At 41.2% G+C, this 26,895-nt stretch overlaps 3 protein-coding genes across 5 annotated transcripts in view; 1 reads left to right on the plus strand and 2 right to left on the minus strand.

Annotated features, from left to right (window-relative positions):
* Positions 1-10,742, plus strand: part of GPR39 (G protein-coupled receptor 39) — a 78,254-nt gene extending 67,512 nt beyond the window's left edge. The window contains exon 2 of the mRNA XM_051810294.1: positions 10,210-10,742. Within this exon, the coding sequence (XP_051666254.1) occupies positions 10,210-10,733 (524 nt within the window). The 3' untranslated portion in view covers positions 10,734-10,742. The remainder of the gene's footprint in view (positions 1-10,209) is intronic.
* Positions 1-23,296, minus strand: part of ACTR3 (actin related protein 3) — a 192,144-nt gene extending 168,848 nt beyond the window's left edge. Inside the window, exon 1 of the mRNA XM_051810284.1 lies at positions 23,293-23,296. The gene's annotated coding sequence lies outside the window, so the exon portion shown is untranslated. The remainder of the gene's footprint in view (positions 1-23,292) is intronic.
* Positions 11,093-26,756, minus strand: LYPD1 (LY6/PLAUR domain containing 1). 3 transcript variants are annotated; one of them, XM_051810321.1, is made up of 3 exons: positions 26,322-26,756; positions 25,070-25,207; positions 11,093-11,344 (listed from the first exon to the last, which is right to left on the minus strand). In XM_051810321.1, the coding sequence occupies exons 1-3, from the start codon at positions 26,371-26,373 to the stop codon at positions 11,109-11,111; spliced, it is 426 nt and encodes a 141-aa protein (XP_051666281.1). In that variant the 5' UTR covers positions 26,374-26,756; the 3' UTR covers positions 11,093-11,108. The 3 variants fall into 3 exon arrangements, with proteins under 3 accessions (XP_051666281.1, XP_051666282.1, XP_051666280.1); XM_051810322.1 differs by lacking the exon at positions 26,322-26,756 and adding an exon at positions 25,548-25,575; XM_051810320.1 differs by lacking the exon at positions 26,322-26,756 and having other exon boundaries at positions 25,070-25,351.
* Positions 26,757-26,895: the final 139 nt, after the last annotated feature.

Consider the following 26,895-nt stretch of genomic DNA (forward strand, 5'->3'; position numbering starts at 1 on the left):
ACAAAAATCTGACTTGTATATTGATAGTATGTCTATCATTTAGGAAGAGCTTTGCTGATTCCCCCATGATCATCAGTTCCACATAACATATAGCTCAAGCTTGTCTTTCTGGCAGAGCTCACAACTATCTTATGTATCTGCCAAGCTAATATGTTGCCGTTCTGTATTTGTATTCTACAGTTGATTGTTCAATGATTTCTCCTGCTGAATTGCAATAGACGAGCTGTTTAATGTTGCAACGGCTCATTTTGTAATGTAAAAACAAAAAAATCTCTCAATTCCAAATTGTGTTTGCTAGTTAGAATGCAGAATTTAAATGAGATTTATATGGAAGATGTATTTTTCCCATTGTTTCGCCAATGCAGAAAGAAAACAAGTCTTCACTCTTTCTAAAAGAAAATCAAAGCAACCGTGGCAAGAATTTGTTTTGCAAGGAAGAAGCATCAATAAAAATTAAACCTGCTCCCTTCTACACATTTCAGTCCATATTAGTAATTTTTAAAAATACTTTCTCAATTGCAAAATAACAATTTTCAATAAACATGTCTTTCTAACAGCTGGAATGTTAAAATTTCTAAAAATGATCACCTTAAAATATATTTATTTTCCCCTGGTATGCCTTCTGTTGCTGTGTCTATGTGTATTTCCACAACACTCTTGATCTTCTTTTCACCAAATAGCCCTGATTTAAAAGTTCTTTTATGTTTTTACTGAAGAATTGTTGTAGTGAATGGCAGTGAATGACTCAAAAGCAGAAGTTGGATTCTGTAGCTTTTATTGACAAGCTGCATGAGATGGGCGTCTGAATGGAACAGTCGACCATTGCTTTAAATGCCAGGTTGATATTTACTGTGAGTTCATGACTGTTTACCCACCTCTGTGAGGGAAGGCACTGAAGAGGACAAGGGAGAATAGCAAATCATCCTATTGGCTTTTATGTTTTGTGGCAGCCTTGGCTGTGCAGTGACCAGCTTGCTTTCGGTCAGCAAACTTTCGGTCCCCAGCAAACTGCTGTGATATTTTGGTGAGTGACCTGAAAGGCAAAGCCCTCATCCAGGTGGCTCCCCAGGCTGTGGGGGTGAGGTCTCAACACGCCACTTTGGAAATGAATTATCCAGTTACAGTACCATAGATAAAGCATCATTTCTGTGTACAGTCGTTGTACATTTAGGGCTGTGTTACAGCTGATGAGGAGTGCTAAAATGAAGTTTGATATTGTGAGATTAACGCTGAAAAGCAGCAAGTTCATCTTGGAGGCAGCTGGCATTGGCTCCATCAGACAAGGGGGAAGCTTCTGGCAGCTTCTCACAGAAGCCACCTGTATAGTCCCCCACTACTAAACCCTAGAAATGCAAACCAAATACAAAGTATTAAAACTGCCATAATTTCCTCTGGCAGTATATGAGCATGTCTGGTTTTTAAAAGCATATCATGACTTCAGTCACTGTTTCATAAAAAACCTGTGGCATGTTCAGTAACAGTACTTCTGTGAAACTTTCTTGAGTGTTTTTAGGGTTTTTTCTAGTGTTTGCATTGTGAAATGACAGTATTTAAAAATATTTGAGAAGCAAAACTTGACCCTGCTAGGAGCTGAAGATAATTGTCAGATATTTTAAATTGCTAAAAAGTGAAAAGTGTTAACATTTGTGTCCTCACTAATTACGTTCTCCATATCTGTGTTCCCCTGACAACTTCTGCTGCCTCTGGTATCGCTCTACCTAATGGCTGTGGGCTGTTAAGGAATGGTGCAAAGCAAAAATAGCTTATTCTTCTGAATAACAATGCTTGCCATTGCTTGTGGAGAAGTGTGTGATGGGAACCCTGGAAGTTGTTATGTTTTAGTGCTGCAAAGTCAGAAAAAATTTTACTGTAGTGCCCTGTAAGTCCCAACTGGGTGGATCAATGATACACTCACTTGAAACTTTGGTTCAGCTACCTGTAAATCTCTCATAATCTTTTCATTTCATGGCAGTATTTATGTTTCTCAACACAATAATATGCTGCTATCAGTTGTAGAGAACTGAAATACAATAAAGACTGAAGCATAATCGCTCTGCAAGGAAGCGCAGGTATTCTTGCGGGCAGGTTCTTTCAGCATTAAAGACCAGGTTGGTGGAAACACAAAATTGCCTCACCCTTTGCCACTGAGTCGCTGGCAGGACATTGCTGAGCTGCATCCGGCCTAGAGCAGCTCTTTGTTGCCAGTCAAGAGAAGAAATGTGTGTGGCAGAGCAGGGAGCATAGGATCTGAACTGAGCAAACCATTGGGAAATGCTGGAATTTCAACCAGAGAGATACACTGTGGGTGTGCTGTTGTGCTTTTATGGCATTGGTTTGTCCCAGTGATACAACACTGGGCCAAAAACCTCTTTGGTCTCGTGGCATCCTTAAGGGTATCTGAGGGGGGAAGAGTGGAATCTAATCCAAGCAAGAAGATGTACATTTTGGATTCTGCTAACTTCTGCTGGGCCTTACTGATGATTTACATTGACACATAGTCACCTGTGAAATGAAGTGTCAAAAGCAGCAGCAGGTGATTTTCTGATGTCATGGGGCCAAATACTTGCATGAAATTCTTCTTCATATGCCTGACAACTCCAATTATCTCTGGGAGCTTTTAAAAAGGAAAAAATAAAGCACCGTGTGTTGTCACTGACCCCCATTTGAACACACTGCTGTTTTGAGCAGAGAATATCGCTTATGGGAAGAATTCGTGCATGGCTTTAGCGTTTGGGATTTAGGAAGGATGTTGATGGTGGCTTCAGTTGGAAAAAGATGACTTTATGTGCAGCAGAACAGCAATATATTTATTACAACCTTGTAGGTTTGGTTCATTTATTGCACCGAGAGGCAGCTTGTTTTTTCTCAGTGCCTTTCATTTATTGCTCCACTTCATGGGACAGCACTGTCCTGTCACCCAAGCATGCTCGCTAATGAGACGTGGCCTTGCTGTACAGCACCCTTGGGGCTGGGAGGAGCATAATGAACATGAGATGGACCCAAATCCTCCTGAAGGCCATGGGAATTGCTGGTCCATTGGTTTTTTGCTGGAAGCTGTTGACAGGATCAGATGTACATGGAACTGGTTTTCAACTGTTTGTCCCAGGCCATATGCTTAATGCTTCCAGCAGTATTTATAATGATAACTAGTTTGTTACTGGCTTCTGTTCAGTTTAAACCCATTCTGAGAAGGGCTGCGGGGTGTTTGCCAGAGCCTCTCTGTGAACATTTGGAGATTTGCCTACTTGTGTTGGTGATGAAAATTTTGTCTCCCTACCTCCTTTGCCCCTGGTTTCCCTGCAGTACCAGCACAGGCAGGAGCAGGAGCTGGATTTTACCTCAGTTTTGCTTTGCTAGTGGCACCCATGTATATGGTCTGTAGGTAAGGTGGCTCCACAGCAAAGGCAGCAAGTTGCTGATGTGCAGCCATGAGGAAACTCCTGTTCTCTGAGGAGGATGCAAACAGCAGCCAGTCCAGATCCAGTGTCAGAGCTCAAAAGGAGCCTGCAGATCTCCCAGAGAAATCACTGGGAGACAGACATTGGCCATATCTTCTCTTTTCTTCTCCCTGTGGTTACTGCCTGAGTAGGGCTAGTTTACTATTGCTTCCCTTCCTTACAGAGAAGCATTTTTGAAAGGCAAATATATGATTCTGAAAGTTGAGGATAAAAGGAATGGAGTGGCTGAATAATTTGACTTTATACAAAATGTATGTAGCAGTGCATGTATTGACTTGTTTCAGTGAATAACAAAATTTATTGTCCCTTGAACTAAATATTGACATGGAGAAAGCAATATCAATATTTATCTCTCAGGTTAATACATTTTAGATTTGCCTCAACATACATCAATATGTGCTTATTATTATTATAATGTTTGTCCTTCAGCAAAAGAAACTTGCATGTGGTTGAGAGGGAAAAGGGAGAAGTTTATATTAGTATTCTTTTCCCGTTTAAATCTTCATCAGAAGTTTATCCTGCCCATGGAGCCCAGCACAGCCCTCATTCAAGCAAAACCCTCACTAATGGTTGTGACACTGTGCACTGAATACAGATTGAGCAACAGAGTTTTGGGAAATGTGAAGTTAATACCACCAGTCAACTATGGGCAGCAAAACCACCACTTGTGTTTCATAAGCTGATTGTGTGGTGGTACTTCCTGTAATGACTCTGTAACCCAGAGCAAGTTCCTTCACAGCCCACAGAAAGAGAGGTGCAGCACAGAGGATGGGACACAATGGACAAGGTTTAGATCCCAAGATCCAGCTGTGAATCCCTGCCTATGAAAGGATGCTGCTAGTGCTGAACAGGGGGACACACACAGATCTGTTGGGAACCTTTGGTAAGCTTATCTCATGCCTGCATGTTGTGTGGCATTCTGTGTCTGTGTGCCAGCTGGAAGTGGATTTGTGGGCTCTCTGATACTGTAGGGAGCACAGTCCTGTTGGGGCCTTTTGCATTTGTGTGTGGGCAAGCAGAGTGTGGCCACTTCACTGTGTCTGAAGGATTATTCCTCTAATCTGTCCCATTGCCTTTTTATCCTAATTCTAGATCTTAGAGAACAAGACAGAGGTTTCCTTGACAGATGATCAGGACAGACTGCACTAAAAGGATGCCGGCATGATGGCACTGAATGTTACAAGACTGATTTGGGATATACAGAGGCCTTTTAGCACATGAGTTATGTTACAGGGACCCTTTTACATGCAGATACAGATCTGGCAGGTAGGCAGAAACACTGCAAGTTCCACAGAAGCCTTGAACAGACATGCTATTGCTCAGTGGATCTTGCTTTTAAACCACTTGACCTTAAACAAAAGGGAGATGACGGGGTAGGCAATGACCAGACTGGGAGCAGTAGCAAAAGGTGTGTTCCCCTCTCCCACTCTCTGCACACCCTTCTGCTGATCAACAGCTCATTGCTGTTGGGCAGAGACAAAGAGGGGTTTGAGTCACTTGATCTGGACAGTGGCTGAACACCAGATACTCACCAGGAGCTGTTAAAAGCCGCAAGGTTGGACTTGAAATTCTACCCAGCTGCTAACAGACCAGAGAAAATGCTCCAAACTCTTACCTGTCAGAAGAAGAACCAGTAGGAGATCCTTGAGTCTGGAGAACAGAGCAGGTAGTCCCTCCTTGAGATGCTCCAGCCTTCCTCAGTTTAGCACTCTGAGGCAGTGCAGCAGCCATTCAGTATCATTCTGCTCATCATTTCTTTGCTGCACTTAAAAGTCAGACTTGCAGCAATGAAAGTAACAGCTGTTTGTAAACTGACATTTCAATGACAATTGTCAGGAGACAATAAGCATATGGCAGCTGACTCCTCACATGCAGAGAACTGCAGCAGCGGGGGCACAGAGCAGCTGCAGATGCTGGAAGACAGCACTGCATTGATCTGCAGTTGGGAAGGTCATCTCAGTGACTGAAGACTGGGTTTGGTGGCTTGACTCTTCTTAGAAGCTATAAAGGCAATAAGCTACTGCCTTACATCCTTATTTCTAATAAAAAGCAAGATTTTTGTCCTGGTTAAAATAATAAATGTAATATAAATACAGGCCAAAACCCCATCTCCTGGAGGTAACCTTCTTAATTAGTACTAGAGTCTTTGCTTTTTTTGCTCTCCCAAATTAGCAGTGGTTTATATTAAGACCACCAAGAGCCTGATTTGCAAGAAGGTATCTTTGCTCATGTTTTCAAAGCCATTTGTAGCAGAATCCAATAGGAACCAAATGATTTCCTCATGATTAGTATTGTTTTATGACGGTAAACTTAATATTGAGGGGTGGTCTCAGTCTTTTCCTCTTTTGGGAGCCATGCCTGTTGGAAGACTTTGTGATGGAGGCACAGGGCACGTTATGCCTTTGTGTGTAGTTGGGCCAAATACGCAGATGAGAAGCGAGCGCTAAAAAAAGTCTCCCTCTGAACCAACTGCATCGCTGCCTGAACTTGACTCACAGCTCAGTAACCATATGCTTATATTCCACTGACAGTTGCCATTTAAATGTCAGTTTACAAGCAGATGTTGAGAACCAGGCTTTGTGTCATTAATTAAATCACAGAGATGCAAAGTTTGAGGTCTAACACTGCTTTGGGCTAATTACGAGAGCAGCAGAGTCCGGCAGACCTTGATGCACCAGGGCAGTCAGGGTTAAGTGTCACAGGCAAAGGAGTGTGTACCTGAGGTCACTGCAACCACTGCCTCCGTTAATGGGCTGCAGCAGCCAAAGAAACCTGTTGTTGGTGTTGTTTGGTGACAACTGTAATGTTGTAGACAATTTCAGGTTTTGTGGGATGGCTGGCAGTAGCCAAGATAGAGACAAAACACTGGATTATAAAAGAAGACAGATTTAAGTGGTCAGGTGCAGGAAAAAAAAAAAGACAAAAACCTATTCAATAGAAGAACAAGGAAAACCTGGAAGGGTGGAGAAGGAAGCCCTCTCTACTCTACCAGACATAAGCATGTATTTAAAATCCTTCCCAATAAAGTTCATAATGAATTTAATTCAGTCCCCTATGGCCCAGAGGAATGTTCTGAGTAATAAAAAAGTATTGCTAAGGGACAGATGACTGCCAAACTCCTATTCTCTGCCAGCAATGCATATTTATATTACTGGCACTTAAACGCTACGTTTATTTTACTACATAAATGATCCTTTGTCACATATTAAGAATTAATACTCTGAGATTGACTTTTGGGAAGTTAGAATAATGATTCTTAAATTTAAAGCATTGTTAAACTTGCATGCTTTATTTTTAGAGGTTTGGGGTGGGTTTTTACAGATTAAAATCGTACTTGAATGTGGTCATTCCTATTTTGGGTAAACTATTTTATGGCTGTTTTATGGTTTAGCTTTTTAAATTGGTTTTAGTCAAGGGTCTTTTCATGTCTTGGTTTTTTGGTTGTTACCTTGAAATACCTACAACAATGTTAAATGAATTGTAAGCTCCCACCCTTACTTAAAGGTTGAGATGTACTCATAGTCAATAGATAACACAAGGGCTCCTGGCTTCTGTTGGCATTGTCTAATGCACTTCTGATGATTAAACTGGAATGATTCAAATGTGTGTTGGAAATTTCAAGCACCAGTAATGGAGATTGCAGAACCACAGCGTTACTTTGTTTATAAACATCATTATTCCGTGGGAGATAAATCTCTTCTTTCATCAAGTGTGGCACTTAGTGCAGTAGTCAGGAAAATGGGGGGGGAAAAAACCCCAGAGCTACTAATTTTTTTCCCTTTAATATGGAGTAGAAGGCAAAGTTGGATATGAGATAAATGTGAAGAATAATTCCTAGCAGGTGGCAGGCTCAAGTGAGAATGCATCAGTACTGGTGTAAGATGCAGTCTGGTTTGCATTCAAGCTGATTAAGACTATTTAAGCATCTTTGGCACATTACAGTACAACACAAACTCCCGGAGCCTCTGTCCAAGTTTGGACTGACGGCGGCAGCAGCACTGAACATAGAGCCTTCCTGAGGTGCTCTTCTGATATGCTTCAGTTTACTCCATACTGCCATGTTAAGTGTGAACAGTGGAGAAAATATTGTGAGTCACTCAGCATGTTTATTTACATGGTGCACCTCCTTTGAGTCAACAAGCATGTTTTCAAAGTGTAAAAATGGACAATTAGTCATCCCTGGAAAACAACTGTTTTGCAGACATCTCCTCCCATCCCCCAAAAGACTGACATCACCACACTGTGCAAGGGCACAAGCAGCTAATTTTTCACCTGCTGTAAACCCTAACAAATATTCAGTTTTTCAGAACAAAAGTGTCTGAAAAATATAACATGGCATCTTAAGCACTTGGCAGTTTGAATTAAAAAGAAAGGTCAACGGCAAAGAATTCAGATACAAGCAAAAAATCAGACATCTCAGAGACTGCAGTTGAGCTTTAAAACTGAATGTACTCATTGTTTGCTCACAGTTTTTTCACAGCAGCATTCATAATTTAGGAAACTATTAATCAGCATGATGAAGTATCCTGTTTCTAACCAAGAACAACAACAACAAAAAAAATGACACAATACAGCTTATTTTCACTTCCCTTGAAAGAGATCATCTGGTAAAATTTGACAAGAAGTCTGCAGACGTGGGTTTGTGAACTTGGCATTTAAGTTGCACCAGAGAAAAAGCCCCATGGGAGCAGAAGAATCCTTTTGCTGCCTTTTTATAAGGCCCATCACAAGTCATTGCTCAGGGGGCATTATTTTCTGTTTGTCTGCGCCAAGACTGCTACCCCATATTTATTATGCTGACAGCAGGGAAGAAGCACTGAAGGCTACAAAATTTGCAGGACTAATACAAAATTCAGATCAACCTTTGACAGAGACACAACAGGTACTGAAAAGTGAGGCAAGGCAGCAGGGGAAGAGCAAGCAAAGGGGCAGGGAGAGGGTTGTGTGGAAATGAGAGTAAAGAAACAGTGGCTGAGGAGAGTTCTCATAGGCAAAGAACAGAAAATGGCAAAGGTAACACATTTACCACTGGCCTGCCAACAACAGCCCTTTGGGGCTCTTAATCCAGTGTTGTAGTTTAAGATGCACTCCTGCCCCGTCCCACCAAAGTTATTGTACCATTAGGTGATTACAGAAGCAAGGGATCAAAAGGAAAACTTTTATTGAGTAGCTCATTCAGGGAGATAATAAATTTGTTGAAGTAATCATTGCTTTCGTTAGTAATTTTTTTTTTAAAAGGCGTTTCATACCTTTTCTTTGCTTGGGGGTGGTGGTGGAGAGATCTTAGGACATACTCTGATGAAGCTCTAGCAGTTTCAAAGTTGTGAAAAATCTTTCTTCTCTTTTCTATCTCCCTTCTCTGCTACATTCATATCTTCCCACTAGAGAAGTATCATTTTCCTGGCTTCAAAAGTCAGTGTGTGCTATTTCAGAACGGCATTCCAACAGTGACCTGTTCAGTGGGGGCAATCTGACTCAGTCTAGACGGGTAAGAATTAAAATGCTTCTGTGCTGCTGTTGAGAGCAGAGGTCAGACATTGGATGAGATTAGCAATGTAACACAAGTCTGCGCAAGTAAGAACTATCCCATCAGGATACTCCCTGCTGTTCTGTGCGCCTGCAGCAGGGAAGGAGCCAGCCTGCACCTTCTGCTCCCTCCAAGTGTTCCTGTAAGGCACATTTTCCTGCAAAGAGAAAAACAAAGTGGGGACAGTAAACTGGTGGCTGCATTGTGTGCCGGTAGCGGGGGTGCAGTGAGAGGAATTACTTTGTACCTGGTATCTCCTGTAAGGTGTCAGGATTTCCAGTACTGACACACACCAGCAGTGAGGATGCCATTGAGGATCCAGGTGCCTTGTCCCTGCTCCGTCTCCTGCCTGGGAACAGCCAGCTCAAGTCACTGATGTGTTTCTGCAGGGCTGCTGCTCTGATGATGGCACCACCACTGCACCCTACTGAACACCGCTCCACACAGGCAGAACTTTTAAGACACCCAGCACTTCAGTCACCCTCTTTTTAATGCCATTAGTGATGCAGCAACATGTATTTATATTTACATATAAATACAAAATGGTCCAATATCACATTTTTAAGCATAATTTATAATCTGAAACTGCTTACAATTTCATGACTAGGTTTGGGTTTTTCTCATTTACATTCATCATTTAATTCCACTGGAATTTGATTTTTAAGAAAGCCCAACATATCTTAATTACCATAAAAAGATCCATACACATTTTACTTAAAAATAGCTTCTGTAAGAGGAAATCTACCAAAAATAACACGAAATATATTATTATGCATACATTTTCCTTTTTGTAAAGTACAAACAAGAATCTGATCTCTTCTGGGTATTGCCTGATCTAATATGGCTATAAGTTCTATTTATTTTGTTTGTTTTTCAAAGTAAAGGGAAAGACATAAGAAATGTAAGACCAAAAACCAAAATAAAATACATTCTTTTCAAAGATACAGATGATCAGAGAATGAACACTTTGAAAACTAAAAAATGACAACAGGTACAAAGAAACACTACCCAAGCACTATGTGGCCTTTTGTCAGAGCATGTGCTGCAATGACCCTGTAACAGTTATTAAAAATAACAAACAAAAAAGTGCTACTGGCAGAAAAAGCTGTCAAGCAAACACTGAAAAATTGGTACTATTTCCTAACAAGTAAGTGCAGAACTGATAGTATTTTATGTGTTTTCCCCCATGTATGCACACCTCTTTCTTCCTCTTTCTGCTTGCAGGGCTGATCATTGCTACTCTGGCGATATGCTGGATGCCAAACCAGGTGAGAAGGATCATGGCAGCTGCTAAACCGAAGCAGGACTGGACTGTCCCCTACTTCAGAGTGTACATCACCCTCCTTCCCATCGCTGACATCTTCTTCTACCTCAGCTCGGTGGTGAACCCCCTCCTGTACAACATCTCCTCGCAGCAGTTCCGCAGCGTGTTCCTGCAGATCCTGCGCTGCCGCCTGACCATCCAACACGCCAACAGGGAGAAGTTCCTCAGAGCCAACCAGAGCTCCAGAGCGCGGAGCAGCCGGTCCCTACGCCCGCTGCTCTTCATGTCGTCGAGGCGCAGTTCTTCCACCAAGGGCAACACCAAAGTTTTCCTAAGCACCTTCCAGAAGGAGCCCACACCTGACTGCAGTCCACAGAAGCCAGGTCCTGAATCACCAGAGCCCAGCCTGGAAGCAGTGCCCCTCGAGACTAGCTCAGAGCATGGTCCAGACGCACAGAACGGCCTTTGTGAACATCAAGTATGACTTCATAAGGCAAAGTTAATGATTAGCAATGAACTTAAAAAAACACAGAAATTAAAATGACCCAGGAAAGTGACTACATCTCAAAAGGAATAACACAGATGGGTTTGTTTCCAGTTATGCAAAAAGAGCAGGAGTTCTGTATCCTGCTGGGATTTTTAAGCGCACACTGGAAATTCAATCTGCTAACTGAACTCATTAGCTGCCAAAAATATCAGCCCCTCTCTCCACACAACCACTGAACTTCCCTCGCTGTTGACAGGGATTTGGAAACAAACAGAAAATAATTGCAGTGTCTTTGAAGAAAGGAGGAGACAGAACGAATTGTGTCGGGGCAAAAAAAAAACCAAAAAACAAACCACCAAACTTGCTTGAAGTTTAGCAATACAAAAACAACAGAGTAAATTTAAGAAGCAGAACAGTGGTCATCACTTGTGCCCTTGGCACCACACCAGAATTCCCCCTCTTCTTCGGCCGGGGTCCATTGCAGAGCGGAGTGTTGCAGCAGCTGATGCAAACAGAGTTCACCTTCCCTGGAGAACAGAAGGACTGGTACCCAGCAGAGGCGATCAGACACGCGGCTGAAGACGCGCAGGACTTGCGGTACATGATTCCTGTGACACAGAACAAAGGTTACTTAGTTTGATGTGAACATGGTTTTGCTTTACAACAGGGTTCATGCTTGAAAACTGTTGCAAAACCAGTTTACATTCCCAAAGCAGTGCTGGTGATTAAGGCAGACACCTCAGTGGTGACACGACCAACAACTCTGCGCTGCAGGAGCAGCACAGTCACTCTGCTTTGGATTTCTCTAGTTTGATTCTGGTTGGAACCAAAAATATTACAGACCTGATTTACATAATGTATATCAAATGATGCATTTTATAACTGGAATTTTTCATCTTTCAGAATAAACTGTCTGAATAACTGAAATGCAATTACTGAGAAAATTAGTTTTGTTTCTATTGCTGAACAAGTCTGAGTTAAGGTGTCTAAGTAATTACAGCTTTCTATGCTGTTAATTTGTCTTTTGAGTGTTTTTTTTTCCTTTTCTTGTTCCTTCACCACACACAGACAAGAAACCAAGAGTAAAAGGAGAATGAATATCAGCAAAACTTTCATCCTCTCCCCTTCCTCTTTAATTTTTTTTTTTAAAGAAAAACTATAAGTGCTCTTCCAGGTAATCTCAGTTCTTGCTTGTCTTTGAAGTTTAATAACCTCAACAACAAAAATTTCCATTTCTATAGGAACGTCTTGTCTGAGTTGAAAGTCTTCTCTTTTTTAATGTAATTTAAATTAATTTTAATTAATAATCTAATTTATAATTTCTCAAATTGTTTTTAACTGAAAAAAATACATTCTAATGTACACAGCTGTTATTTGAACATGGTTTTTAGAGGCTTTAAAATACACACTTGTGTTTTCTCAAGCTGCAGTGGAAAATTGTTATGGCAGTTCCAACACTCGTTACTCTAATATTCTCCTGCAACTGATACAGTAGAAATTGTGTCTTAGAAAAACAGACACATAACAGAAATAGATAATGGAGGTTTGCTCATATTGCCTTGCAGTTACAAGGAAAGCTAAATATTTCCAAGAATAAAAATCACTGTTCCTTTTGAACATGGGATTCTCAAAAAATTGGGGTTTTTTTCCTCCTGAAGAGCATGGGAACAGGATTCTCTTGAAGAATGGTGCTTCTCCATCCTGTATCATAGTCCCAGAATGTTTTCAAACCCACAATGATGGAGACATTTTTTTGGAGGGAGTGAAGCAGGAATATGACCCATAGGTACCGAACATGCAATACCTACAGGTACCTGTTCAGTCCCCAGGGACTTTGGAAACAAACACTACAGCACCATGATCCAGTGGATACCTCTGCAGTGGCAATGGGCACTGCACTACTGAAGGCTGCAGGTAGAACACTCTTTGTTTGGGTTGTGCTCAGAAAGAAGGATTTCCTGTCTTCAGAAACTTTTAATTAAAGCAATTCTTTTATACTGTCACACACTGCTGCCATCCCAACAATGCAAGGGTTTCCTTATTTTGTGTTCTCCCTCTGCAAATCTCAACCCTGAAACATGTTTTGAGGCTATCTATCTTGTTAAACTTATGAAGAGAAGCCCTCAAGTGAGTGTTAAATCTTCCTCTGTCTCCAGTGAGCTTCAATCAATCAACACAGCAGGTAGAGCCTTTTCTCAAGAAGGAAGTGGAGCTACAGGCTGTTCTCGCTGTAACAGCAAAGGCACACAGATCAAGCAGCACTGCAGTAATCTTTATTACTACAGTTTGCAAAAAGAAGGGAGCTCTGTCTCTGTTGACAAACCACTCTTGTCAAGAAGCCTCAACGGTGCTGCCACTGGTTGGCTTTACAATACCAAAATCTCAGCTGATGTTCCCCACAAGGACCTGGTACTTTTCCACGTTCCTCCTGCAGTATTGCCAGAGCCAAGGCATATATGACCCTTCCCATGTCTACAATTAACTTTTTTCCTTCCCCCTTCCTCTTGAGAAAGGAATCCTGTATTCAGTGAAACTAGGCACAGTGATTGTCCTCTGTTCCCTAATCCCACATCTCCCCATCACATATTATTTCTCTGTAACTACAGCCAGCTATCATTCCTCAGTCTTCCATATCAACAGCAGTGAATTTGACTTTCCCCTCAAAGACCAAGCCTCCAAAAAGTTTTTGACACTGGCATATTTCCTATTCCTGTCATTTTATAGATCACTCTCTTCCTGCCATTTCCTTTTCACAGGTTTCCTGCTAAATCCTGTTCACAATTTGAACCAATAAGTGATTTATTAGTTTGGGTCCCTGAAATATCACACTTTGCACTTCTTCCATAGATTAGGAGATCAGAATTGTTCAGAGCTGTGAACAATTAGATGATGCCCTCTGAGGCATGGTTTTCACCAGGCAACTCCAGGAAACCTCTACTCCAAAAAATTAAAGTCCTGCAGCTTAACTCCATGTGTTTACAACAGCTCTGTTCTCCAGGATCAATTCCACAGAACAATCCTGAGCATCTTTTGAAGTCAAAACACAGTATTCCTGTACAGACTGAAATTTTATTTCTCAAAGTTTCATGAACAGATGAACCACGTTCACACCCAAACAAAGAGAATAATCTAACTAACAGCAAAAAAATTGTAATGCTTTTCCTGTGGCTTTTCTCTAAATGTGTCTTACAACAGGAAATTACAGTCCCAAATGACTCTTTATCCCCATTCCCAGCTCTAATCTGAATTGTAACATGATTTTTTACATAAATAAAAAAGTTAGTATTTCTATCAGCTTTTCAATAGCTCCTTGGCTAATGACATGCCCTTCCATCCAAAAATTTGTCTTTAAGTACTAATAGATTCTTTTGATCTTACAAATCAGCTGCTATCACACTAAGTGCTTTTTTAAGAAGCATCGGGTATGAAACAAACTTGATCAGCATAGAAAGGCTCTGTTGTTCTCTTGTTCTGCTGTATCCTTACAGCAAGTTACAAATGCAAACAGACAGAGGTTGATGGAAAAAAGAGATAATGTTAGCACTACAGGAGTGACATTTTTAAAACAATTGAGCTGTGAACTTCACTTATTCTTAAACCTCGTTCCTATCATATAGTGATTCCAGATTAATTGTGGTAGGATATAAATTAGTATAACTGACTTCTGTGGTTTGATGGCAGGGACACAATCTCCTTGCTCCAGCAAACAGGTTAATGGACCCCAGTAACTGCAGCTCACCCAAAGTTCAGACGGGACAGCAGCACCCTTTCTGGATTATATCTAGAGATGTCTCCTCAAACTCCTCCTTTGCAGTGGATTATTGTACTGCTGAACCATTCCAAAACGATTCCCGAGATCTTCCTGAATCATTTGCCACCAGCAGGTTGAACTGCAGACAGTTCTTCAAAGTGGTTATCTGCCTCATAAGACTCATACCACAGACATAACTGCTAATTACCAGGTATTCTTGCTTGAACAATCAGCTTGGTACATTCATTAACATATCACCCAGAAAAATAATTGCAAATCTTTCTGGAAGCTTTTCTTCTATCTCAGATTGTTCTGAGTAGCTGGCTAGGTGAGGAGACTACGTTTTACACTCTGCTTTTGCCAGGATGGGGTCATTCCCAGCTATCTACCTTCAACAACTAGTACACAATTTATATTTACTACTACTCAATTAGTATATTTACTGCCCAATCTCTTGATGGAATAATCCTGAGTAATTTTTCCCTTTTCATGGATTCAGCAGCCCCCCAACAGCATTGTGGTTATGCATATATGTAGGCACTATAATGATATTTTACTGTGAAGTACCCACTACTGACAAATTGATTTTCCTTCATTTTCGCTTCAAGGTTTGTGGGGGTGGCCAAGGATGCAGTTCAAGTACAAGTACTTTTAAGAAGAGAGGGAAGTACACAGAACTAGAATAGCTGTGTGATAACACGCTAATATTCTACACCCTCTCCTGTCACCAAGTACCTACTACAACTACATTTGTTTTCAAGGCTTTTTTTAAAGCAGCTTTGGGCTTAAATTTGACATTGAGAATTTATTCCTAGACTAAGCAACTTGCCTATTGTTACATCTCTCTCTGCCCCACAAGTGGTCACATATTTAGACAGAGTCAAGGCCCAAACTACTATTTCTGCCTTATTCCAGTGAAGTGATGGATGTAAATCTTAAGGCTTTTCTATAGTTTCTGCTTGCAATATTGATTTTCTCACCTACATCCAGTCTAGTCCTGTGTGTCTGCACGTTGGCACTGTTTTGGCCATTTTCAAATGCATTCTGTCTTGATAGCAACAAACAATTCAAGCTACAATTTATTCAAATCCAAAAGTGAGTGTTCTTCCATCTACGCTGTCTGCAGAGCCCAGTACATTTCTCTTGAATAACAGCTTAACTTGTTACTAGGACAACCAAAAAAGGTGACATCACACCTACTTCTTACACTATGTGTATGCAGAAGGCACCAGAAGATCCAAGTTTTTTCTCTTACTGATTGAAAAGGATCTTATAAGGCACCTCTAATTCTTCTGTTCTAGCAGGTTAGACAAAAAAAGAGGCAGTGTAAGCATGACTCTCCAACTTTTAAGAGCCAACCATACCCCAAGCAGTATGCAAGTTCAGTTTGCACCTGTACTCCCAAGACCGTCCTTCAGCAAAATATGCAGAGGGTCTCTGAAGCCAAAATAGGCAACTAGGATATCACCACTGAGACCAGTGACCTAATTTCTAACAAAACAGTCACCTTTCCATTCCCATGACCCCACTACTCTGAAGCTGCTTTCTGCAATGGTACAGCTCAGCAGGAAATTGCAGCCCTCTGCTTCACCCCAGATCAGTCTATGGCCTCATGGCCACTAAACTCTTCTCTCTAAGCTTGACTCAGTCAAGTAGACATTGTCCTTTGCCCAACACAAACTCTTCCAAGTGTGACAACCCACTCCACACGAAATGCTCTCTACCTTATGGGCTATGACTGACACTCCTCATTTTTAAAGAAAGCTTTTTCTACACCATTATGTACATATCCAGCTTCAAAGGCACACATAAGGTAAGTCTGCAACTCATTCCACAAACACTGCTTTAGCAAAATCCCCTCCACATACTCTGAGTAGATCTGCAACATCAAATATTTTGGAGCATAATAAGTAGTCTGTGACCAACTAGGACCCAGCAATGAGGCCTCCTTGAACAGTCACAAACCATCTTTTCAAGACTGGACCATGTGCTGGAGGCAAACACAGAGCTGTAACTTCAGGCATGTAGAAAAGTTCTGTATCTTAAGATAAGTTACTGAGAAAGCTAACAAGGCAGATAAGACAAGTCTGAGGTGTGCCTTTAGAACCTTGGCAGAATTTCCATTCAACTTTAAATTTGGTATTTAAAACCTTGCCCATCTTCTCCAAGCAAGCAGTGGAAAACTGGCCAACAGTGGACAATTCATATTGTAGCACACACAACCCATGAGAGGCCCCCAAAATTTGTCCTCTCTCTCACATTAGCATATTGTCATGACTTGTATGTGACCTGTTTTGGGTATTCTCTTAATGTTGTTTCTCATAAAGACAAGTCAAAGACTGTGTTTATGAACCAATACTCCCTTTATTTTAATATCCTGAGTGGTTCCAACCATCTTATATCACTGAAACATTCAATTTTCTGATTTTGTGAATCTGCAAGTTTTCCTTCTTATTGTGCATAGACAATGTCTGCTCTGCCTATCCATGTTTTGCCAGGATGGGGTCATTCCCAGCTATCTACCATGCTTCGTGATTTAATAATATGTCTCATCCTTTATTCTTTTTGCCCTAAACTGTCACTTTTTTACCCTGCACTTGAGTGAAATGCATCACCCAGTCGGAGTTACAAAAGCTCTTTTGTGACATCTGCCAAAAACTAAAATGAGAACTTATACTAGTGCAAGAACAACATGTAAACATCCCTTTCTAAGGAAAATAATATAAATGTGACTATTTCTGGATTTTACTGTATCAGTAATGCTCAAAATTAGGTTCAGACAAATAGGTTTGTAAATTATATTTTTTAGTTTCCATATTAGGTTTTATGCCTCTCATACAGAGACAGACTCCAAAGTTCCTATCGTGATTTGCAGTTTTCTAGAGAAAGTGCTTATAAATATTTTATCTAATAAAGTCCTAAATATCTTAGAAGGTGACTGAATGTTGAAAAGCAATCAATCATTTTTTTTGACATTGTGCTTCCCCAAACAACTGCCATTTTAGTCAGACGATGTTTTTACTGGTATAAAAGATAAATTAAGATTCCTCAACACATAGTCTTTCATCTATGACTGTAAATGCATTGTTAAAAAAACCCAAAACAAACAGTTTGAGTGTAAAGTATAACCATATCCAACAATGTCCTCTGTGTTTCATTTTACAGTAACTCTTCCTGTCCTTGTGAACTCCAGAGAGAAAGTTGAGGAGAGAAGGGGTTTAAATAATTTGCACCTTGTCGGACATTTTATCATGAAATTTACTAATTGCCTTATAAACAGCTAATAGCAGCTAATTAAATATTGTAAGCTACTACAGTCAGTGTTTTCCAGATTAAAAAAAAAAAAAAAGGCACTGAAATTATGTGACTTGAAATCTATTGCAAAGCTATGTCGAGCGCTTCCTGATTTTTAATCTTGTGTCTTAGGACTGCAGCTATTTCATCCTGATCCTCCTTTGATGCATTCAGTAGACAAGATAAAAGCATATTCACGTCATTAGGCTCTTGCAGAGTATACAATTCTGTAAAAGAAAAAAATAAAACAAAACAGAAAGAACCCACATCCCGCCAGACTCTACCTGGTTGAATTAGCATATTCTCATCACAATTTTCTGTGAAAACTTAATATCGTCACAAATCCTCCACACATTTGGCACTTTTTAAAAGCTGCACTTCTTTTTCAGGAACTAACAGGAAGCTTTTGACAATGAAAGGCTGGCCTTTTAACTCTCCTTCTGACCCTCACTGACATGACACTTTGCAGAAATTAAATCAGCTCAGAAGAAAGCTGGACAATTGTTGACTGACAGAGGACAAGGGTTTAGATTACCTTGATATCTCTTTGTAAGTCATGCCTTCTAATTCTGGTACTGGAAATATGACACAAACCAGCATTGTTAATAACAGAAAACAGCACAAAGTAGTCTTTGTCACTGCTTGCAGCATCACAAAGCTGAAGTAAAGCATTAAAATGCTTAAAAATGCATAGGCTGAGAAAGTTAAGTACAGCAGCTAATGGTGGTACTGTCAAATATTTTTTAAAGCCATGGGAGGTTACAAATGAGAGGTCAAAGCTCAAATTTCACCTGCATATCAAATTCCTTTGTTTCCTACTGCCCTTATTAATTTCTCTGCTCACTAATGTGGACTTACAGTCAAGCACTAAAACGTACAATCTTCCCAACAAAAGAAGCTCACAGCCTTCCATCATCTCCTCTTTCCTGATACAAAGGTATCGAGATCTAAATGTCCTTGGGTATCAAGATCCAAATATACTTGATCTTCGAGAGAGAGAGGTAAACTTAAGACTCAATTTTCAGAATCCCATATAACCATTTTCCTTGGCAATCCTTGTTTGCTGAAATGAAGCAATAGCCCTTATGTCTTTACAAATGTTAAAATGCTGTACCCTTGCAATAAGTCCCATAAATAATTTTACGCATGAATAGTCTTGCTGCATTCTTAATTAGTGTCCTTACCAATTTCAATGGAATGCCTCATATGTTGACACTTGCACGCCAGAACTTTGGAAATTCATTCCCCCTTTATATATTTAGCTATTTTCATGCTTACAGTTTTACAGCCTGTTCAAAAAATATCCAGACTATGATGGAAAAACAGAAATAAAACCATTTTGGATTAATTAGAACTCATTTGCCAATGTTTTGATAAGGTCACTGGGAGCTAAGACAAGTGATAGGGTCAGGTCACAAGAAAGTTTGGAAAAACAGACTGCATGTAAAATACAATAGGAAATTTCAAAGGGGTTTAAGAGACACCCAGCTGTGGGCACTGTATCATCACAAAATTAATTTGTATACCTTTTATACAAGCCTGAGGAAAAAAATAACAAAAAGCTATTGTCCATGTCCTGTGAAAAATGAAATTCACTGGACCAGATACCATATCTTCCTTAAAATAATACAGACTTCATCACTTCTGCACTTGGATTTTTGTCATGACTTGAAAGTCATAAACTGCTTGAACTTAACTCCACTGTAGCTTTTCTGTACTGAAAGAAAGCCAGAACAGCAACCCACTACCTACTGTCCATAATTCCTCCTTAGCTGACACACTTGGGTCAGCTCATTGCATAAGTGGTTGCAAGTTTTCTGAGCAACCCAAAGATTTGAAAAAATTTACAATAAGCAAACGGCTCTGGCATCTGAAAAAAAGTCTTTCTGAATGGTGATAGATCCACAGCTCCAAGTTTTCAGCATGCAGTGTAAATTACCCACATACGTAGTAAGTCTTTTAAAATAATATAATAATTTTTACATTATTATATTATGCTTTATTTTGAATAAAAATAATTCAGAAGTTATTTTATGTTGATACACTTTTAACAACAGAGAGCGTAGAAGAAAACAAAAAATCCAGCAGCAGCTCAGTGGATGTTTCTTACTGTTTCTAAATGGATACAGAGGATTGAGCTACTACCTATAAAACTTTAATGCCTGAAGAGATTCTGAAGACATTAAACTTTGTTCGCTGTTTTAATCATTTTGTCAATGAAAGTACACCAGAGCACAATTTCCCCTTGATACCAGTATGCAATTAGTACTAGTACTAATGGATGCTATACATGAACAGAAAAAAGTATGAGCTATACAGAAAAAAGGAAGTGCTTATGTAATCCTTAACAGCCACACACAAAGCAACTCAATCATGGCATCAACACAGTGCAACAAAACTGAGTATTAATCACAGGTAGGGAAATTACCATAGGCCAACTCATCACTCAACGTAGACACTGATAAAACAAACAACTGGAAAGCAAATACTGAAAAGAATTCAAAGAAATAGATAAAATAAAATTATAATTCAATCCTGAGATCATGATCTTGCTCATGCTGTTCCCATGCACTACTTTTAAGCACACAATTACAGCAGTTGCTTTAATTACACTGCAGGATTACATCCTATGTAAATATATTAAAAGGACCATTGTACACCAAACAAATAAGAAAAGTTTGTTGTTGCAGATTAATAGAAATAACAAGGTTGTTTCCAAATTTGCTTGCAAAGAAAAATTCCTGACATTTTGAAGTATTAGTCTTGCTACCGTAGTTCTTTTTTTTTTTTTTTAACCTTACAAAAGCAAAAGTTAGTAAAAGTACATTCATAACTACATTAGAACACAAGGTTCCAAAACACTGGAATACAATTGTTCCAAACATGCACATGGGCAGGTTTACTTACAGAGAATTCCAAGAAATTTAGACTGGCTACCTCTCTGGGCTGATCGTCTCATCCTTCCTGCTTTATTTCTCTGATGTATTCACATTGCAATTGCATTTTGCCTTAAGTAGGTTTTAGATCAGCCTTTAAACTCTGATAGCTCTTGCCCTCCGTAAAAGGCAAATGGTAATGATAATTACCATTATCAGTGTGTTTTCTATGAGCATATACACATTATATACTCATCTACACATCACCAAGATGTTTCATCTGATCCCAATATACTGTGGGATTTATTCGTTCCTACATATATTCTAAAAGTGAAGGAACACCGATAGTTCTAAGTTAAAAATCCATAGGAAGGAGAGAGGCAAGTGGGAGCAGGAAATCTGCCATGGGTATTTCCACAAAGTATCTGCAAATGGAATTATTGTAAGAACTTTGATCCTTTGTCAAACATTTAAGCTACACAGTTTTCAAACATCTGCTTATTCACTTGAAGAATGCGCTAGAAACTTATCCTTTACAATTAATTTCTGAGACATAAGAAAATTACATGGTATCATCTTGAGTGCCACTTTCCATTCTGATCATTCCTCCCCCTGAAGAAAAGATTTTTTTAAGATTTAATTAAAATACTAGTTTGTAAGATTCTGTATCACAGGCAAAATACCATCTTGTCCTGTATCTCCCACTGGAACAGTATGTTGACATAAACATAAAACTTCCTCTAGCAAAATTTTTAAATACAACTCAGCTTAAAGTGAGAAAATTTTATCATTTACTTGACGAAGTCTCTGGTTCTCTGCACTCACAGATCCCCAAAGTGCAACTGAAATACAAACTGCCACAGCAAAGTGCACGTCTACAGGGGAGGCAGAATTATACTATTCCACATAATCACTTAATCTGATACATGCTTGTGTATCACTCAATTCTCAATTCACTTTAAGGTGTGCAATGAAGTAAATTCCTACCAGACACTACAAACAGCTGAGATAACATGCCAGATGATCTAATCCAAAATATGAGTTACTAACACCTGCATTCTTAGCTGCTTACATCAGAGGCTGCCACACTAACAGCCACTTTTTAAGCTCTGGATTAAGAACATGCCTATGCTGCTATTTCTCACCTGGAGCTGGTTCTCCGGAAATTGAGATAGTGTTCTGAGAGAACACAGTGACATCTAAAGCACTAACCCCAATTTTAGAGAAACTGAAGGGGAATGCTTTAACTATGATCAGGCATAAGAAACTTTTTGCAACATAAATAGGAAAAGCTGCACAGAGTTGTAGTTCAGCACCATGTTGCTTTTACTATGGGGAGTTTAATACAGAAACGAAGCTGAATCACAGAGCTGCCACGGCACAATTCCATGAACACTAATAAATACATAGGAAAAGAGTCACTGGCCACACACTGGGAGACTGTATGACACACCACAGAATGTAAACCAGCAACCCCCTTGATAGAAAACACAGATTAATGCATACTGCACAGGAAGGGTGGCTACATCAACTCACACCATGAACTTCATCTCAAAATACTGCATTTAACTTTTAAATAAGGTTTGAGAGAACTTATAACACTTCGCTCACTGACACAACTATATTTTATTAAGGACAGAAATGGGTTAAAATACAAACATTACACTGCTTTGACTGTATCTAGTCAAGAGTAAAAACTCTAATTATGAGATTGTGCTGTCAAATAAATGCAAATTCACATCTTTCATATTCTGGGTTAAAAACCTCAAACTCAAGTCTATTCTAAATTAAAATCAATATTTGAAACATTTCAGTTTCTAGTAATAGGCAACAACCAAAAGAATCGAGTTATGAAATGTACTGTTAGGAGTAGAATGAATTATTAAATGAAACTTGTGAAAGTAAGGCATTTATATTGCACACATTTAAATATCAATTAGGAAAAAACCAATAAAGGATGATGAACTAAGTCATATCTGTTTTACAACCAATCCTCTCTAAAACTGACTGAGGATAACAGAGAAACTAAGCTTGCAATGTAAATTTCACTGTTTGAAATAGGTTAAAAATTTCAATTCATTAACTAGCTGAAATTTTCAATCTCTAAGCTTAAAATTAATAAGAACTGCATTTATAGAAGTAAATTAAATAGAACAGTGGCACCTGCTATGCACAGCATGCTAGTTACCTCCTAAAGGAAAAATCCAAGGATCTGCTCAGAGAAAATATAGAATTGCAGAAACAGAAAAAAAAAAACCACCAAGAAGTTTGTTTTAAGAACTCCATATTCCTATATTGCAAACCATTTCTTCATAGGAGTAATGGCAAATTATGCATCAATGTGTGTCTAAAATGTATTAAAACTGTTCCAGTTTATATTTTCAGTGTACCACAGTCACGCTGGCCTTGCCTGCCAGGCTGAGGAGAGATGCACAACCACCTATCCCACCCTCCTCATGCAGCACACAAGTGGCTGTGAGTGCACGTGTGCAAGCTGATTTATCCAGAAGACTTGCACTTCAATCTGCAAGGGGTTTACTCAGCTGAAAACACCCTTCTAACACTCACCTGAAGGGAAGATTACAGATATGTTTCTGGAAGTTGATACAGGCTGAGGTTGTATTGAAATAAAAACATGAAGGAATCAGGCAAGGTATTAAAAAATTCCAAACAGCAAACACCAAACACCTGTTAAGAATTAAATGAGAACTGACTTTTTTGTCTATGTCTACAGCCCTCCAAATCACCACAACATCCATTCCAACCTACTGAAGTACTACAGAAGCTGTGGGGTGGAGATAGCAAAGCCTTCAAACAATCATTTAGAGATACTCAGACTTTAAAAGGACCTTGCAAGCCATAACTATCTCATATCCGCACTATCCTTTCCAAGTAAACTTGAAATATAATACCCCAGAAAAATACAGCTTGAAAGAGACTAATCTTTCTTTAAACATACAGCTTTTTCTCTATGCTGGAGAGGTTCTAAGTATTTCATAGCAATAGTCACTGTAGATGGTGTTATCCAGGATGAAACGCTGTCAGCTACTTTTGATGGGTAACAACAATTGTTATTATTTATCTAGGATTCATTACATGCTGATCTGAAATGGCCAGCGCACATGGAACTAGCTGACTGATAAGCACTTGGAAGATACTGCTGAGTAGTTTGCTGATGCCAAGAACCATTGTTACTGTTCAAGATGGATGGCTGCACACATTTGTAGGTAGAGAGGCATCCTGCTGTTCCCAAAGGACTTGCTGAGAAAGGACAGGCTATAGCTTGATCTACATTAACAGCATAGGAGTTCTTTACATCAGAGAACTCCACGCTCTAAAGCACTGCCCTCACCTGCAAGATGTGCAATCCCAGAGAGCAGCTTCCCCTTAAATCAAGATTCTGAAGTCCCAGCCTGTTCCCTGCTCCCTAAACTACTGCTTGCTGCAGAGGCCATGTCCAGGCTGAGACTCCCCAGTGAGTTACTGTTGGATGCCCATTCTAATGCCCGGTGTCCTCACGGCTGCCTGCAGTCGGAGTAGGAGGGCTGCATGAGCTCCAACTCCCACAAACACACTTCCTTGCCATTCCCTAATAAAGTTCTTGCCTTCTACTCATGTAGAAAGCTAGAGCAACACTGACAGTTCCCTCTAAATCTCAAATGCCTTCCATGATACTTAATAAAACCCAGTCACTTGTACCACAGCTCCAAAGACAACAGAGGCAAGATGCAGAATCATGGCTAGTTTCCTCCTGAACACATTTATCTCCAAATATGAGAACTTTAATATTAAATACAGTAAGAGAAAAAAAAACACAACAACTTAGAAAATTGGTATAGCAAAGAAATCCATTTGAGTCCTTCCTCTGACCCCCTCCTCTTCCCTCCATAAACTTCCCCAAGTTACTGGGTATTTTTTAAATCCCTCTTTCCCTTTTGTTTGATGGTTTCTTTAATGGATGAAAGAAAAGATGACTATACTTTCCTTCCCTTAAGATGAACCTTCAGAGTATATAAATTGCTTGAGTAAATAAAAGAAAGGAGGGAATTACTAATTTAATGCTCTTCCATCTCTTGGGGAAAAAGCCCATGTAATTAACTGTAATGAGATTAAACTAACTTGTTGTTATTAATTTTCCAGTGCTGAAAACTAAATCTGAGACCCATAAGACTGTGTATTAACTAGCTTTATCAACATTTGGCTTGCATCCTTCAGTTTTTACACCAGTTTTGAAGGAAAATTATTAACTTCTTTGAGTTACAAAGTCACTCAGAAGTATTAGAAATTGAATCTGGTCCCTTTAGGTGGGAACACCCGATTCATCCATAACTGAAGACTGTGAATGGGTGGAACCAAAAGCAACAAATGCTATCCAAAGCAAATAAACAAAATAATAATTATTAAATTCTTACCAAAACTTTTTTCCATTACTTCTTTCTGACACATATCTTGAACATTCACTGTACAATTCACGATGAACTCTGGAGAAGAGCAGTCATTATTTAGCTGGAACTCCTCACACTGGTAACACTGTATTTGCAAGGCCAAACCTGGAACAGATAACATTTTGTTCAAAATCATAGAATGCTTTGGGCTGGAAGAGATCTTGTAGATCATGTCTTTCCAACCCCCTGCCACACGTTGCTCAAAGCTCCATCCAACCCAGCATGAATAGTAGTAATAATATTAAAATAACTGTAAAAAAAAAGAACCAACCACAAAACCAAATCAAATAACCAACACGTGCCAGGAATCTTCCTTATCTTTCCCTCTTCGCATTTCGCTGTTCCTAACTACTCCACAGCTCAGCGAAAGTATCCCTTTGACAAAAATAAAGAAAAACAAGCGTGCCGTCCGCTCAGCTGAGCCCAAGCTCTACGGGCTCAGCACCTGATGTGATCATGCTCCCTCCGTTCCGCGGGGCGGCCGCTCCGGCGCTGGGGACGCTGCCGCCAGGAGGCGACGGGTACGGACACGGACACAGACACGGACACCGGTACCGACACCGGCCCGCAGCCGCTGCCCATCGCCCATCAGCTCGCCTCGGGGGTGCCCCTCAGCACAGTGGGCTGAAAACTACCCGCGCCCTGGAGAGAGCAACCCGGCTAATAGATACGCTTCGGCTCTTATCTATGCCGACGGGTTTACTTAGCTACTAATTAATTACAAATGATTTAATTACTATTTTGCCGCGCACAATTACAGCGGTGGAGCATCCTTCACCTCCCCTCCTTTATCATGCAAAGCGAGACGCTCCGTGCGGCTCGCCCAACAGCCGCCTCTCCCGGCGTTCCGCCAGCGGTTCCCGCACCCCTCGCCCCGCAGCGGGGACCTGCAGAACCCCGTGGGTGCCCTCCGGCGGCGGGACTGAGCCCGCTGGCCGCCGACCCCCTCGCCCAGAGAGGCGTGCACGGCGCCCGCGGTCAGCAAGCGGCATCCTCGGAGTCCCGCACCGGGAGCTGCCTGCGGAGCATCACCTCGCCCCGCGGGCCCCCCGCGCTGGGGACACCGGGCGGGCGGCGAGGGGCTCTCTGCGGGCAGGACAGCGCCAGCTCCGTCGAGGGGTTGCGAGGGGACGAAACCTCCCCGCGGCCGCTGCGGGCAGCGACGGACAGCTCGGGCTGTCCGCCCGCGCCGCCGGGGGAGCGGCGCGGAGCTCCTTACCTGGAGCCAGGCACAATCCCCAGAAAGTTGCAGCGAGGAGGAAAAGCCGCATCCTCCCGGAGCCGCGGCCGCCGGGCTGGCGTGCAGTCGCGAAGGGGCATCAGAAGCAGGGAAGCAGCGGAGACGCCGCGCACTTGTGCCGCTTCCCCGCCGCCTCCGCTGCGGGAGCGGCGCCCCGGGAGCAGGCGGCGGAGCCCGCCCGGCTCCCGCCCTGCCCAGCCCCGCGCCGCGCTCCAGCCTCGCCGGAGTTGAGCGCTGAGACTGGAAGAAACTGTAGGAGAAAGCGAGAGCTGGGGGGCGGCTCCCCCCCTCCCGCCCCCAGCACCATGTGATGCCGGCGGAGCGGGGCGGGGATCCCCACCAGCCGCCCGCACTTCGCTGGGCGCACTCTGGGGACGGGAAGAGTTCAGCGAGGGAGGAGACCTCTCTCGCTTCTGCCCCCGCATTGTCAGCTCGGCGTGAGGCTCGCACGGCGCTGCGGGGGGACCCCGCGATCCTCCGCCCGCCGGGGCGGCTCGTTCGCATCCCCCGCCCATCCCTCCCCTCCGGGAGCGCGGCACAGACCCCGCGCGAT

This window comes from Manacus candei, unplaced genomic scaffold (assembly GCF_025592945.1).
Source record: "Manacus candei isolate 608988 ecotype Guabito, Panama unplaced genomic scaffold, ASM2559294v1 h1tg000077l, whole genome shotgun sequence".
Classification (NCBI taxonomy): domain Eukaryota; kingdom Metazoa; phylum Chordata; class Aves; order Passeriformes; family Pipridae; genus Manacus; species Manacus candei.